Source organism: Oppia nitens, unplaced genomic scaffold (genome assembly GCF_028296485.1).
Source record: "Oppia nitens isolate AA-2021 unplaced genomic scaffold, nextdenovo-longstitch-racon4-pilon3 scaffold12_pilon_pilon_pilon, whole genome shotgun sequence".
Lineage (NCBI taxonomy): Eukaryota > Metazoa > Arthropoda > Arachnida > Sarcoptiformes > Oppiidae > Oppia > Oppia nitens.
This window is the reverse complement of record NW_026533191.1, coordinates 1,098,286-1,116,215: the sequence shown is the minus strand read 5'-3', so window position 1 is coordinate 1,116,215 and position 17,930 is coordinate 1,098,286. Positions and strand designations below refer to the sequence as shown.

Below are 17,930 nucleotides of genomic sequence, written 5' to 3'. Positions count from 1 at the left end.
ATATCTCAATATTTATTAAAAGTATTTTTTTGTAAAGTGATTTATTTTTATTAATTATCACTAAATTTAGTATTTATTGATAACTAAAAATAAAAAAGTCTATAAAGTATTCAAAAACAAAAATTTATTAATTTAATTTCACTATTTAATTGTTTTGACTCTTATTTCAGATTTGAAACCTTAATTAATTATATAATTAATTATCTAAACTATTTTTTTTAATAAAAAAAAATATTAGTTAATTAATAAAGTTATCAAGGTTGAAATTTTTGTTGATGAAAAAAAATAACTTATGGATTTAGTTATAGATTGGTATCAATTGAACAATGAATTTGAGCCGGTAGATATATTGGGTACCGGTACATTTGGACAGGTAGTTAAAGCTAAATATTTGCCTGATAAACAATTTTATGCTATTAAAGCCATACATTTAGCTGGTAAGTAAAAATTTACTTTTTTTTAATTATTTCTAATAAATAATTGTTTAAATATTAATAATAAGTTTTATAAGCATATAATTTGTTTATATTAAAATTAAATAGATAAACAATATAAATTACATGTAATATATTATTATAATAAATAAAATTTATGTTTAAAAAAACAATATAATTTATAAATTATTAAATAATATACAGTTTATAAATATATATATATATATATACAGTATTATATAAATATTATTATATTTTATCGCATACTTAAAGTAAATTAAGAGACAGTCAGTCATTTGATAGACATTTTTTTAGCAATAATAATGATAACAATTATTTTATTATACTAAACACTGGGTTAAATTTATAGTTAATTTATATATATATATAGTTTTATTAATACTTTATTTAACACCGACTGATAAAATTTAAAAAATAATAACTAAATGATAGCATAGTTTAAGTGGAAATTTAAAAAAAATTATTTATTTATATATCATACATGTTTAATATGCTTACTAAAAAAAAGTTTACTAAAAAAATAATAAATTAATAATAATAAACTATTTTATTTTGTTTAGATCTCATTTAAATAGAGTACATGTAATATTATAGTATAATATAATTTTTAATAAAAAAATTAATTAATAATTTTTATATAAACTTAATTTTTATATAAACTTAATTTTTATATATAAACTTAATTTTTATATATAAACTTAATTTTTATATAAACTTAATTTTTATATAAACTTAATTTTTATATAAACTTAATTTTTATATAAACTTAATTTTTATATAAACTTAATTTTTTATATAAATTATAATTTTTATATATAATTTAAATTAAAACTAATAGCTAACCAGGATCCTAAATATCTGAACCGTGAACTAGAGGTCCTGCATAAAGTTAGCAATGTGTACCTGGTCAAATATCATTGTGAATGGTCGGAAATATTACCGGATAATAGTCGGGTAACATTCATACAAATGGAGTTATGTTGGTTTACCCTGAAGGACGGAGTGGACAAAATGCGCCAATACTTCCGTAGACAACCCGCGGAAATGTGGCCACCACTGGGCTACTATATGGCTGTCCAATTGTTTCGGGAACTGCTGACGGGTATTAACTATTTGCACAGTCGGCAGCCGCCGATCATACATCGAGATATTAAGCCGACAAACATACTGATCCGCGGTTCGGGCTGTTTGCCCGATAGGCCGACATTTATCAAAATAGCCGACTTTGGTCTGGCTATTGAACATCACTACCGGTCACAGTCGCATACCAGACATGTGGGCACCGATCGATATATGGCACCCGAAGTCAATCATGTGACCAAATATACTATTACAGCCGATATGTATAGCATTGGTGTTACCAGTGAGGAACTGTTCAATTATAATGTTAATGATACTAGGTAAGATTTATTTATTTTTTTAATTTATAATATTTAAGATTTAGTTTTTTTTAATTTAAAATATTCATGATTTATTTTTTTTTAATTTATAATATTTATGATTTAGTTTTTAAAAATTTAAAATATTTATGATTTATTTTTTAAAAATTTATAATATTCATGATTTATTTTTAAAAAATTTATAATATTCATGATTTATTTTTTTTTAAATTTATAATATTCATGATTTAGTTTTTTAATTTAAAATATTCATGATTTTTAAAAAATTAATAATATTCATGATTTTTAAAAAATTAATAATATTTATGATTTTTTATTTACTTGATTAAAATTTTAATTTTTATAGTTTAGAAAATAATTTTGAAGACTACATTATCTATAAAGATATTATTGATGTAATTAAAAATCTATTGGCACCATGCAATACAAATCGTCAATTGTGCCAGAATATACTAGATAATAAAAAATCAACATGGTCATCTGGAAAATTTCTAGATATACTGCCAATTGTTTGCTCATCCATACAATTAGGCCCACAGTATCAATATAATTATCAGGGACAGTTTGTCCAATATTTTTATCAATGCAACTATCAATATTATAAATTGAAATATGGTAAATATATATATATATATACATATATATATATATATATATATATACAAGGAGCATTTTAATAAGCTTAATTAATTAATTCAAAAATTATCAAGGTCGACAATTGGATTTAACAAAAAAATGACAATGTTGTAGCTAATTTTTTTTAGATTGTTATTGGTCATTTTTTTAAAAATAATTAATTAATTAATTGTATGATTGGGCAGATAATTAAACAGTCGACTGTATATTATATGGCCAATTGAATACAATTAATTAATTAATTAAAAAAAAATGACCAATGACAATCTTAATTAGTTAACAAAAATTATCTACAACATTGCACATTATGGTAGTTTTTTTTTTAATAAAAAAATCCAACGTATTGTTAACCTTGATAATTTAAAAAATTAATTGCTATAAATCAAACATAATTTTCAAAATTATTAGTTTTTTTTAAAAAAATAATTTAAATCTATTTTATATATTAGTTGATCAATTAGTTAGCTGGCTAAATAAAGTGATTACTAAAATAAACGATATATCATCATGCCATGATGATAGATCATCATCGATGACCATGGTCCAATCAATTGATTCAATGAAAAACTATTATAACTATTGGACACTGACCATGGACAGTTTTCAATTGAAAACCGATAAATATAAAATATTTTTACGCTATCTACCAGATAAACTATCAATGGACTTTCAAAATCTAACCAAGGAGATTCATCAAAAAGAATACATGATCAAAACAGTTATTAAAAGTTACGGTAACTATTGGCAACGTATCAATAATTTTCTTGTAGATATTCAATCAGCAATTGATCTTGTTGAATTATTAGAATATAAATTAGTAGCGGCAATGTATATGTCGGATAGCGAGCGGGAAGTTTCGATGATCCGAAAGGAAATTTCCCAGTTTAACGATTATTACGATCAAAATAATCTACAAATTACTAATCTAATTAAGTCTAGAAATTTTATTAAAAATTTTCTGGATAAAATTCAACAAAAATCCTATGTACCGTTCAATGTTGATTGCGTTGATAATCAAATTAAATTAATAAATAATAGATGGACTAGTTGTAGATTGATTATTGAAAAACGGTAAGGTTAAATTTATTAATTTTTTAGTTACTTAATATTTTTTATTAATTAATATTTTAGCTACTTAATTTTTATTATTAATTAATTAATTTTTACTATTAATTAATTAATTTTTACTATTAATTAATTAATTTTTACTATTAATTAATTAATTTTTACTATTAATTAATTAATTATTACTATTAATTAATTAATTTTTACTATTAATTATACATTTTTTTGTATCATGGTTGTAATTCTAATTTTATTTTATTTATTTTTTAAAATTTTATCTTGAAAGAAAATCCTGTTTTATAGAGTGCTATAAAATTTTACAAAAATATATGAAATATGCAAACATTGAATTACAATTGTGGAATCAATTAAAATTACATTTCCATGAATTCAATACAAAAAGATCATCAAGTATATTATCAGTATGTATTTATTTATTATTTTTTAAATTTTATATATCTATTAATATGTAACATGTTAAATTTTTCAACTAAAAATTTTTTTTAAAACATATTTTTAATTATAAAAATTTATTATTTTTTAGCAAATAGACATAACATTTGGCAACTATAGGCAAACAATTTTCAAATTGAATTCAATTGGTCAACAATTTCTAAATAAAGCAATCAACTATGATTTGACCATCATAGATTATCGAAATCAGCTAGATGATTCCCATAGATATTTCGATGAATTTTTTAGATCACCAAGTAACAATAATGTTGATAATGTACGCTATACTAACAATATGAAAGTGAAATTGCATGCACTATGCAAATTTGAATTGCAATTGACAAATAAGATACGTAAAATCAACAATATCAATTTAAATCAAAATAATAATAATAAATCAATTTTAACCGACCAAGAACAATTAGATAATTCAAATAATAATCATGAAAATGATGATGATGATAATAATTTTGATTGTAATAGGTCACCATTTTTAAATTTAACTAGCTACTTTGGCGATATTATCGACTATGTTGATAATGATACCAGTTTTTTTCCATTGTGTTTGGATGATAATACTATAGATAAATTAGACAATGATGATGATGAATACGATGACATAAAATTGATTGATAAAAAAATCGATTATTTAAATTCCGAATCTATTGTCGACAACAACAACAACAACAATGTGAAAGTCGATGATAGCAATGCTGACGTTGATGACAACAATATTATTGTTTACGATTCAATTGATATATATGATGATGATGATGATAATAATAATAATAATAATAATTTTAATAATAATAATAATAATCAAAATAACAATATCTATGACACTGTAGATCATGTGGACAGCAATTGTGATAATAAACCTAAAACTAGTAACTGTAAGTATAGTATCAAAATTATTATTTATTTAAATAATAATACAATATATATATATATATAAAATTTTAAGCATATCATATAATAAGTAACTTATAGTAATTTTTTTTTATAATAATAATGTTTGTTTTATAGAAAAATATTTTATGAAAATAAGATATTTTTTTACAAAATAAAAATAGTAATATATTAAACACAATAATAATCAATAGTAATCTTAATAATAATAATAATATTATTATAAAATTTTAATAAAAATATTAATATCTATCACACAGTAGATCAAGTGGACAGCAATTGTGGTAATAAACCTAAAACTAGTAGCTGTATGTATAATATTAAAATTATTATTATTATTATTATTTATAATAATAATGTTTAATTTATTGTAAATTGTTTATTTTTTTTAATATAGGTTGTTTCTTGTAATTTTTTTTGGATTTTACCCAAAATTAAAAACAATATAAGAATTTATTAAGAATTTATATTAATAAATATATATATTATGATTACTAGTGACTTGATTTCCGAAATTTTATTATAAATATAACTATTTGTTGGGTTAGCAAACTATAAAAACTTATAAATAACTATTTTAATTATTTTTTTAAAAAAATATATAAATATTAAATTGTAAAATATTGAACAAATATGTAATGTAAAAACATAAAAGTTATATATATAAAACTTTATAAAATGTGTAAACTGTTATCAACTCATATAACAGTTTTTTAACAATAGAAATAATTAGTTTATTTATATAAATCATTTTTTGTAAATATGCTTAAAACATTGTGAATTATATATCAGTTGCAAATATTTATAATAAAAAATAAATAACTATTTCAATAACTATTTGACTTTTTTTTAGCAACTATTTAATAGAGTATAAAAAATTATTAATCAATACACTAACTGATTACTGATAATAATAATATTTAATTTACTTTAAAAATAATTATTTTTTGTGTATAAAAATATACAATTAATATATTTTAATCTAAATTTTTAAGATTATATTTATTTAGATATTTTAATAGATTTATTGTTTAAAAAATATTTTCAATTATTTTAATAATTATAAATATTATTTGTGTAATTTTGTTTGTTGTGTAAAAATAATAATAAAATCTATTAATAATATTTAAAATAAAACTAAATAATGTATAATATTATTATAAATTAATTGTCATTAAATAAAAAATATAGTTTTATTACATTTAAATAATAATAATAAACTGTATTATTATATTATTATTTTTTTTTTGAAATATATTTCATAATTGTTATCTTACGTTAACTACTGTACAGTATATTAAGTAATTAATATTAGTTTTTTTTAATGATTCATAATATAATTATATAACTAAAAAAAACTTGACATATAATAATTAATTTATATCTACTACTACTACTACTACTACTACTACTACTACTACTACTACTACTACTACTACTACTACTACTACTACTACTACTACTACTATTGTTTATTTAGTAGTATTTCAGATATTATTTAAAAGTTATTACTAAATGTGTATTTAAAATAAAATAAGTAATTAAAAAATAATATAATTTAAAATCAAGAATATAAATGTATTTAAATTAAAATTATTAGTTAATATTTAAATGTTATAATAATTGTATATTAATATTAAAATTCATATTAACATTAAATGTATAATTTTATAATTTTTTTTTTTGAATTAAGAATATTTTTATTTATTTGCTAAACTAAATTATTATATAAAAACCAAATTGTAATTTTGAATGGTTTTGAAAAAATAGATTTTTCTATAATAATTTAGATAATAATACTGATTTGATACTAAAACTATTGAATACTAGTTTGAAAAATATTTTAATTAAAATACCAGAGGAGTAGCTCTAGAATAGATGATAATAATTATAATAATATTAAATAAAAAATAATATTTAACACCCGGTTTGATGATACGGGTGAAAAATATTCAATAAATACTATCAATACTAATAGCATAACAAACATTGTCTATACAACTAAAACTATAAAATTGTTTGAGACGACCCACTAATCAATGTCTAGATTTAGATAATAATGTATTCAATCGTTTAATATATGGCAACAAAAAGTTAGCACTAGTTTTAAAATGTATCAAAAAAAAAAATGTATTTAAAATTATTTGATTGCTTACCAATTGAATATCAATTAATAGATTTATCCGCAAAAAAAATAATAAAAACTTTTCGTTAACTAATAATTGCCAGAAAAAAAACTACTAACAAATCAATTAGTTATAAATCTATTCAAACAAAATGTTTTCGGCAAATAAGTGGTCGCTGTTTCAAAATAATGACTGATTTTTTGTTATTCAACAACAATTGGGGGGTAAGTCGGGTGGTCTCAACTATACGGCAATTAATATAATACCCGTAAACTCATTGATGCCACAAATCACTGAACAGTTAGCTATGGATATATCAATGATCTGGTCTATGAAATCGGTGGTACTATTGGTATGTGGATCGGCATATCTGTCCTAACTAGTAGTCAACTAATTACATATATATTAAATATATTTAAATATATATATATAAATATAAATAATTTAAAAAAAATTATAAATCTATGTTTGATTAGATTTATTAAATAAAACGTATATTTTTTTTAAAAAAAACCTTTTACTTAATTAATAAAAATAATTAAATGCTATAATTAAATAATTATTATTTTTATTTATATTTATACTAATTTTTATGAAAATTATTTCAAATTATCTACAATTAAGCATAAAATTACTGTTTTTTTTAAATATAAATTTAATTTTTAACTAATAGTAACTTAACTATACTTATAATATTTAATTGTAATGTTTAATGTTATTTCTAATTTAAATATTTATACAAAAAAATGGTTAAAAATAATTATCATTTTTGTCTATTGGGTGTCACTGCTGTATAATATATATAAATACTATACAATAATTTATTTGCAATTTATAATAATTAATATAAATTGAATATATTTATTAATAAATACAATAATAGTTTTTTTTAAAGTGCATAATATTTTCTAAAAAATAATTATATGTTTTAATTTAATTTATATTTTCAAAACTAGTCAAACAACTATTAAAAAAACATAAAGTAATAATAATATTAAATAATAAATAATTTCAACACAACATTATAATTATATATTTATTTTTTTCTGATAATAAGCCAATTGATTGTCAAATAGATGATTACATTGAATATATATTACTGCACTTTATTTTTTTATCAATATATTTATATACATTAAAAAATGTTTATTAAATTAAAAACTACTTTTTATTTTTGTTATTAATATTTTGCTAATATAAATATACAGTATATTTAGTTATTATTATTTATTAATATATCTAAAAAAAATAATGAATAAAATCGGTGGCCGAAAATTTGACAAAATTTGTGATATATGTGGGGATCGATCTCGAGGTTTGTATATTAAAAAAAAACATTAATATATTTTAATAATTATTTATTTTTTAGGCTTTAATTTCAATGCAATCTCTTGTGACTCGTGTCGGGCATTCTTCAGGCGTACGATAATTAATAATCGGGTATTGAATTGAAAAATATTTAAATTAAATATTAAATTATTTTTTTTATTAATAATTTATGTGTTTAACTAATTAGACTTTTATAAATTTATTTAAAAAATTTTTATTTAATAAAAAAAATTTTTAGAGATTTGAATGCAAATCAATGTCAAACTGTTTGATCAGTTATAAGACACGACAAACTAATTGTAAATATTGTCGTTTAAGCAAATGTTTTGCTACGGGAATGAAAAAAGTATTTTGTTTTTTTTATAACTAATTTTAATTATTATTATTTTTGTTATAAATTTTAATAAATTTTTTTTTGATTATAACCAGGAGTTAGTCCAGACTCGACAAGAGATAATTGAAAGAAAACAATTGATTTTAGATAATAATAAACAAAAAATTGATAAAAATTTTGTAAAAATTGATAACATCGATGATATTATACTATCAAATAATAATACTAATAATAATATAAAAATTGGCAAAATTTATACCAATTTACTACTAACTGATACAGAAACTAATGATCAGTTAGTAATAAATAATACAAAAAAATCAATTAAAATAAAATCAGTCGACAATTATGAACATATAGTTCCCCTAATTAGTCAAACACTTATCGATTACAATGGTTTCAATCAATTAGAAACCAATCGTTTGATTGAATTGTTTGATGCATCAAATAATTTTGATTTTGGTTTTACTATCGGTTTAACCAAAAAAAAAAATAAAATCAAAATTACAACAAAACAACAGTTGATGTCAATCGGTACGCCATCGATGGCTACTAATATGTTATCAGTTATGAAATTTTCAAAACAATTGAAATCATTTCAACAATTTTGTGAATCAGATCAGTTGGCACTAACTAAGTGGGCATTATTTGAAATATTTTTAATCAGATTTATGACTGTCTATAATAGTCAATCAAAAACAGTTTGCTATCACTATGATAATGATAATCATTTAGAAATTCACCTGGATCTATTGGATTATATTTGTCAAATTGATTTTAAACTAGTTTATGATAATTATCTATTTAAAATTGTGCCTGAATTGAAAAATGATAAAATTATCTATGATTTGGTATGGATTTTTATTTTTATTATATTATTATTAATATTATTATTAATACTATTATTAATACTATTATTATTAATACTATTATTATTAATACTATTATTATTAATACAATTATTAATACAATTATTAATACAATTATTAATACTATTATTAATACTATTTATTAATACTATTTATTAATACTATTTATTAATACTATTATTAATACAATTATTAATACAATTATTAATACTATTTATTAATACTATTTATTAATACTATTTATTAATACTATTATTAATACTATTATTAATACTATTATTAATACAATTATTAATACTATTATTAATACAATTATTAATAGTAATTATTATTAATGTTATATTAAATTAAATATTATTATTATTATTATTAAAAAAAATTATTTTACTATTTTACTAATTATTTTTTAAAAAATTTTGTTAGATATCAGCAATTATTTTATTTAATCCAAAACGACCTGATCTTAAACACAGGAATTTAGTTAAGTTAGTAAACAAACAGATATTAAATGATTATTAATATTTATTTTTTAAAATATAATTATTTAATTAATATTTTTTTTATTTAAAGATTACAACAACAACTTTATATATATCTATTACAGCGATATCTTCAACATAAATATCAATCGGTTATTGAATCCCAGATAGAAATGTCTAAATATATGAATTTAATACATGAAATGTTTATTTTAAGTCAATTGCATCGTCAGGAAGGGGTCAAAGTGTTTGAGCCTTACATTGAATATATGGCACCTCTTTATCGGGAAATATTTGAAATCTAATTAAACAAAAAATTTATTATTAATTTTTATAATTAGTTTTCTAAAAAAAACTTTTTATATAAAAGTATAATATATTTAAAGTTATTTATATATATTAGTCAACTATACAACTATAGTATTATAATTCATATATTAATGTTAATTATTTGTTTGATATTTAAAGTATAGACTTTATGTTAATTTCAATGTTAGTAAACAAACAGATATATAATTATTATTATTTTTTTAATTAATTTTGTTATTAATTTTAATTATTAATTTTATTTAGTTTTCTAAAAAAAACTTTATATAAGAATATAATATATAAAATTATATATATATTAGTAGTCAACTATACAACTATAATATTATAAATTATAATACTTTAGTTGTATAGTTGACTACTAATTAATAATTTAATAATTTATATTAATGTTAATTATTTGTTTGATATTTAACTATTATGTTAATTTTTAGATATATATATTGAATTTGTTTTTAAATTAAAATTATTTTTTTTGGTATAAAAAAAGTCATACAATTTGTATGTTAGGCTAGAGTTATGTTTTATATGTGTTTATTATAATGTTTATTAACAGATTATAAATGTGTTCAAGGTTTAATTTTTCAATATATAATAACCTTGAATTCAAACATTATAGTCAGCATTAAATAAAATAATATTTTTTTGTTAGCAATTATTAGAAACTTATAGTAAAATAATTTTTTTTCAGACAACATATTATTATTTAAATATTAAATAAAAGTTAAAATTAAAATCACCCTGTTATAAATGATATTTAATATTGCTATGTTATATGTTATAGTAATTAAAATAATTTTATTAATATATTGATGTAAAATATTTTTTTTTAAAAAAATTGTAATTAAAAATAATATTTAATTATGTAATAAATATATAAGTATAATTAGTAAATAATAACTTTCTATAATTATTAATTTATTTTATTAGTTATTGTTTTTAATTCAGATAATTATTTTAATATTAATAAAAATAAATAATTTTGAATAAAAAAACCTTATATATTAATATAAAATAAAATAATTTATTTACTAGCATTTAATTATTAGTTAAAAATAATTAAATTAAATATTGAAAAAAATAATAATCATTATTATTTTTATATTGTATTAAACAATAGACATAATTTAATTTTTTTATTGTTTATTAAAATAACAATGATAATTTCAATATATTTTTTAATATTTACAATTAACAATTTTATTATTATTATTATTATTAAGCATAATATTAGTTTGACTACGTGTATTATATTAATAACATTAATTTTAAAATTAAATTAAAAATTGTATTAATCGTTAAGTATATACTGTATATATATATAAATATATATATATATAAAATAAAATATTTTATATTAAACTACTATCAAAAATCAAACATTAATTTTGTTTTAAAATTATAATTAATAAATTTATTATCTTGTATTTAAAATAGTTTTATTATGCAGAAAAAAATAAAGTGTAAAATAATGTATTATAATTTAGTTTTTTTATTTTTAAAAATTTTTTTGGTACACATGTTTGCCGGGGGGAGTGGGCTATAAAACTGAAATTAATAAAAATTTCTAGAAAAAACTTACTCTGGTATAAATATCTATATATATATACAAAAAAAAATCTAAATGACCATGATAAAAAATAATATATGTTTTATTTTATTGTTAAATACTTTTAATTTTTAATTTTTTTTGGTTAACAGATATTGGTTTTGGTTTTTTACAAATATTGTTAAGCGATAATATCGGACAGTTTTTTTGGTAATTATTTTTTTCTATATTAGTTAACTAAAAAAATTTGTTTGTTTTTTTTAAATTATATATATATACTAAAAATTGATTTTTTAATAACTATTGGTCTATTTTGGTACTAGGTCAATTGTCTACTTTTTTGTTTAGATAATCTTTACAGCAATAAACCAATAGTATAATACCTGGCAATGGATTATATATATATACAAATTTTCGGTAATTAAACTATAAAAATAATAATAAGTATTTATATATATATATATATATATATTTACGTATCTATTTCAGTATATATATATATTCAATATAATATTTAGTATTTTATATTTATTTATTTTTTTTTTGATCACAAATTTCAAAACTATTTTGTTTTTTGTTTTGGTTAGCAAAAGCAAATTTTTTTTTTTAATTTTTAATAGACTTATAATTATTAGTTTAAAAAAATTAATTAATTTTATTTAGAAATATTATATATATAAAGTATACCCGAAATATTGTCATTTATTTTTAGTTTTATTATACATTTTATTTTAACATTTCTAATTGATTTTATTGTCTTAAATATAACTTAAAATAATACCTATTTTTATGTTAATTTCAATATATCAAATACAAACTTGAATTTTCTTAGTATACAATTTATATTATCATAAATACATATACAGTACATATTTTTGGTATACATTGTTAATTAAACTAATATTTGATTTTATAAATATAACTTTGAATTTATGATTATTTTAGTCCAAATATGATTTTATGATTTGTTTAAAAGGGTTATAATCTTAACATAAAAGTATGTCAAAGTAGCCGCTGGTGCGGCCACTTACCCAAACATGTGTATAAAAATAGGACACTGACTGACCATTAGGACAGTCACTCCACAAACACACACATATTACTATACTTTGTTTAAACTTATTTTCATTGATTATTGTAATACTTTATAATTTATATTATTTCAATAAAAGTTACAGTTTTTATAATATCAAAATTACGACTGCAATTATTTAAAAGTTTTTTGTTTAATAATTTATAATATATTTTCAAGCAACTTTATAAGTCGGCAGGATAGTTAATCTGCCTAATAATTATATAATTTGTGACTCAACTATCCAATGAACTTTTTTAAAATCGTGCAAACATTGACTATCATATTGATTGTCATATTTGTCTCATCAGCTTCTGGTGGTATACTTAAAGCACTCGTATCTTACCTCAAAAAACACGCCGTTTCATCAATTGTAACAACAGCAGCCTTTGAAGGAGGACAGGCATTAGTTGAACAACAAATCACCAAATATGCCGATAACACGAAACAGTCGCCGCCAGACACAGACATCCAACACACCAAACATACTCAACCAACCAAACGATCAAAACGCCGATATCCAGCACAACAACGGTCCGGACAGCGATACAACAGAGTTGAACGGCCAGTACTCAACACAACCAACAATCCCAACGCCGATAACAACCAAACAGACCGCACAACACATCCATCAGTTAGAGTCGACCGATTCGGAAGGAGAGGACCAAATGCCCACCTTCTCATCGAAAAGTAAGCCAAAACTACAAGTTTTTAAGGGATGTGAGGACAAGGTTTCAATTGAAAATTGGTTGAAACGATTTGAAATGTTAGCTAAGTTTTATAAGTGGAATGACGAACACAAATCAGTTATGATAGGGAACTACTTAGAAGAAGACTCGTTGAACTGGTATATAGAGTCATATGAAGGCACCGATAGTTTCGATACTCTCAAAACTAAACTAATCAATCGTTTCGGTGTCGATACTGTTGAGCCTATAATTGAATTTGTAAATCTAAGATATGATTTGAAAAAAGGTTTAAAAAGTTATTTTGAAGAAAAGCGCAGATATGGCACTATAGCTAAGCTAACGGTGGATCAAATGATACCACTTATGATTCATAATTTGCATCCAAAAATGTCTGAAGCATTCATTGCTGTAAAACCAAAATCAATGTCTGAATTTTATAATATTGCCAAAACAGCTGAGACTAATTTGTTACGCACTATCAATAAGTTTAACAACAAATCTAATGATAAATTCAATAACAAATCAAAGTATTTTAAGCCTAAGACTGACCAAAACTCAAACAATAATAAGTTCAAACCTAAGCCTAGATATGCTTGCCGTATGTGTGAAAATGTTGGCCAAACAAATAAATTTCATTGGCCTCAGGATTGCCCGACTCGGACCAAACCTAAGAGTGATACGGTTCCCAAACAAATCAATTTGATAGACAATCAGTCTACTGATGAGGAACCGACAGTTAGTTTAAACTAATACAGAGGCCTAGACATAAACCCCTGATCTCTATGTTAACTATAGTTAATAACAAAATTTTAAATGCTATTTATGATCCAGGGTCAAATGTCTCAATTATTAGTAGTAATTTAGCTAATGAATTACAATTAAAAATTTATAAATTTACTATAACAAATAGTTTTAAAACAATAAATGCTAATAATTATTGTTTAGGTCTCGTAAAATGTGTACCAATACTTATTGGGCAAATATCACAAAATTGTGATTTATATGTAATTGAAAATAGCAATTATGATCTATTGATAGGACTTAATTTAATCACATTATTTGCATTAAATTTAACAAATGAATTGAGAGTTTTTCAATGTCTTAAACATAAAGACAATACAATTAATGAGGAAATATTGACTAATTATACACAAAATAATTTAATAAGTAATGATAAGCTCAGACTCAACATTGCTGAGTTTAACAATACAATTAAAATTGATTGCAACAATTTTAGCGCTAAGCAAGCAAATACAATACATTACTTATTATCTAAATATGTTAATATATTTTCTAAACATAAATATGATGTAGGTCAGATTAATACTGAAATGTGCACAATTGAATTAATTAATAATATACCAATTAATCTCAGACCCTACCGATGCTCTCAAATAGATCAACAAACCATTGATACACAAATCAATGAATTATTGAAACATAAATTAATTCAAAAAAGTTATAGCTCTTATTCATTTCCTATTACATTAGCTAATAAAAAGGACGAGGGTACTAAAAGTAGATTATGTATAGACTACAGGAAATTAAATACAGTAACTGTATCTCAAAACTACCCGTTCCCATTGTTTAAAGATATTGTAGATTCACTCTATGATTGTGACTATTTTACTACTCTAGATATCACAAGTGGCTTTTGGCACATAAAAGTCCACAACAATGATATAAAAAAGACAGCATTTGTTAGCACTAGTGGTCAATATGAGTGGCTATGTATGCCATTTGGTTTCAAAAACAGTCCTATGATATTTCAACGTATTATACATACAATACTTAAAAAACATAATTTAATTAAGTATGCAAAAAATTATCTGGATGATATTTTGATTCATTCAAAAACATTTGATAATCATATTATACATATTGAAAATGTTTTAAAAGCATTATTAGCTGAAAATGTTAAACTTAAACTAAGTAAATGTAGTTTTGCACAAAAATCAGTTAAATACTTAGGTCATTATATATCTAAAAACTCATATACACCTATCAATGATAATATAGTATCTATACGTGAATTTCCTGAACCAACAAAAGTAAAACATATACAACAATTTTTAGGTAAAGTAAATTTTTATTACGGTTTTATTCCCAATGCTTATGCTCTATTAGCACCATTGTATAACCTATTAGGTAAAGATAAAAAGTTTGAATGGTCTATTGAATGTCAAAATGCTTTTGAAAAAACAAAACAATATTTAACTAGTTATCCCATTTTACGTATATATGACTCAAACAAAAAATGTATAATATTTTGTGATGCATCCAAAGTAGGTATAGGAGCTGTATTTAAACAAATACAATCTGATGGCAAACTATACCCTATTGCCTATTACTCTAAAAAACTATTAAAATATCAGCAAAATTATGATATAACAGAATTAGAGTGCTTGTCTATAATATCAGCAATTGATTATTGGCATCATTATGTTTATGGTAAACAAATACTGATATATAGTGATCACAACTCATTGAGATGGCTTAAGTCAATTAAAAAACCAAATTCCCGTTTATTTAATTGGTCTCTAAGATTAAGTCAATACGATTTAGATGTAAAATATATCAGAGGTATCGATAATAGAGAAGCCGATGCATTGAGTAGACACCCAGTATTAGAGGCATCGGAAACTGTACCACATATTAAATGCGTTAATTTACTTGAAATGACTGATATCATAGATAATCAAAAACAATATCACAACAATTTGCCTAAAAATACTGTATTAAAAAATAATTTAATTATTAATAAAAAATTAGATATTAATCGTATATTTATATCAGATATATTAGTTGACAAACTTATTGATAGAATGCACAAACAATTTGGTCATATTGGCTATCGTAAAATGTTATACTTAATCTCAGGCGCCTATTATTTCAATGATATGCATAACAAAATCAATAATTATCTAAAGGGTTGTCAAATTTGTATCGCAAATAAAGTGTCGCGCGAACCCAAATATGGACAGTTGTCTCACTTAGGTCCAGCCAAAGAGCCTTTTGAAATCATATCTATTGATACGACAGGTGGCCTATCTGGCTATAACTCAAAAAAACAATTTGTACATGTTGCTATTGACCATTTTACTAGATATGTTTGGACATTAGCATCAAAAACACAACAATCAAAAGATTTTATTAATTTAATTAATTGTATAAAACAAACACAAAAACCAAAACTTATTTTAGCTGATCGTTACACAGGTATCAAATCAAATGAATTTAAAAACTATTGTAATAAAAATGAAATCAAATTAATTTTTATAAGTGTTAATTGTTCTCAAAGTAACGGTATGTGCGAACGCGTAATACAAACACTAACTAACAGATTACGGTGTAAATTAAATGATTGTAACAAAAATATTTGTTGGCCTAATCTATTACATGATATTACAATTGAATATAACAATAGCCCACACAGTGTAACGCATTTCACTCCTAATTATTTATTGTTTGGTATTAAACCATTTGAAACTTTTCAATTGCCGTTAGATATGAACATTGAAAAAGCGAGAAAAATAGCATTTGATAATAGTATCAAAAACCATAATATTAACAAAAAATATTATGATATTAAGCATAAACCTATTGAACTAAATATAGGCGATTCAGTATATATTGAAAATAAAAATAAAATTACTCGTAGAAAGTTAGAGCCGCTAATGGTCGGCCCGTTTAAAGTAATTGAAAAATTATCAAAAATTAGTTATAGAGTGGAATGCGATAAAAAGGGCAAAACAGATGACATATTCACATATCAAAGTTAAGATATGCTTAACCTGTAGGCATGTCTTAAAGACAGGGGATATAAAGTATACCCGAAATATTGTCATTTATTTTTAGTTTTATTATACATTTTATTTTAACATTTCTAATTGATTTTATTGTCTTAAATATAACTTAAAATAATACCTATTTTTATGTTAATTTCAATATATCAAATACAAACTTGAATTTTCTTAGTATACAATTTATATTATCATAAATACATATACAGTACATATTTTTGGTATACATTGTTAATTAAACTAATATTTGATTTTATAAATATAACTTTGAATTTATGATTATTTTAGTCCAAATATGATTTTATGATTTGTTTAAAAGGGTTATAATCTTAACATAAAAGTATGTCAAAGTAGCCGCTGGTGCGGCCACTTACCCAAACATGTGTATAAAAATAGGACACTGACTGACCATTAGGACAGTCACTCCACAAACAC

At 21.1% G+C, this 17,930-nt stretch overlaps 1 protein-coding gene across 1 annotated transcript; it reads left to right on the top strand.

The window, feature by feature from the left end:
* The first annotated feature begins 292 nt into the window (after window positions 1-292).
* LOC128956763 (eukaryotic translation initiation factor 2-alpha kinase 1-like) lies at window positions 293-1,859 on the top strand. The gene is made up of 2 exons (XM_054302481.1): window positions 293-437; window positions 1,294-1,859. Exons 1-2 carry the CDS (start codon window positions 293-295, stop codon window positions 1,857-1,859), a joined length of 711 nt encoding a protein of 236 aa, XP_054158456.1.
* The last annotated feature ends 16,071 nt before the right edge of the window (window positions 1,860-17,930 follow it).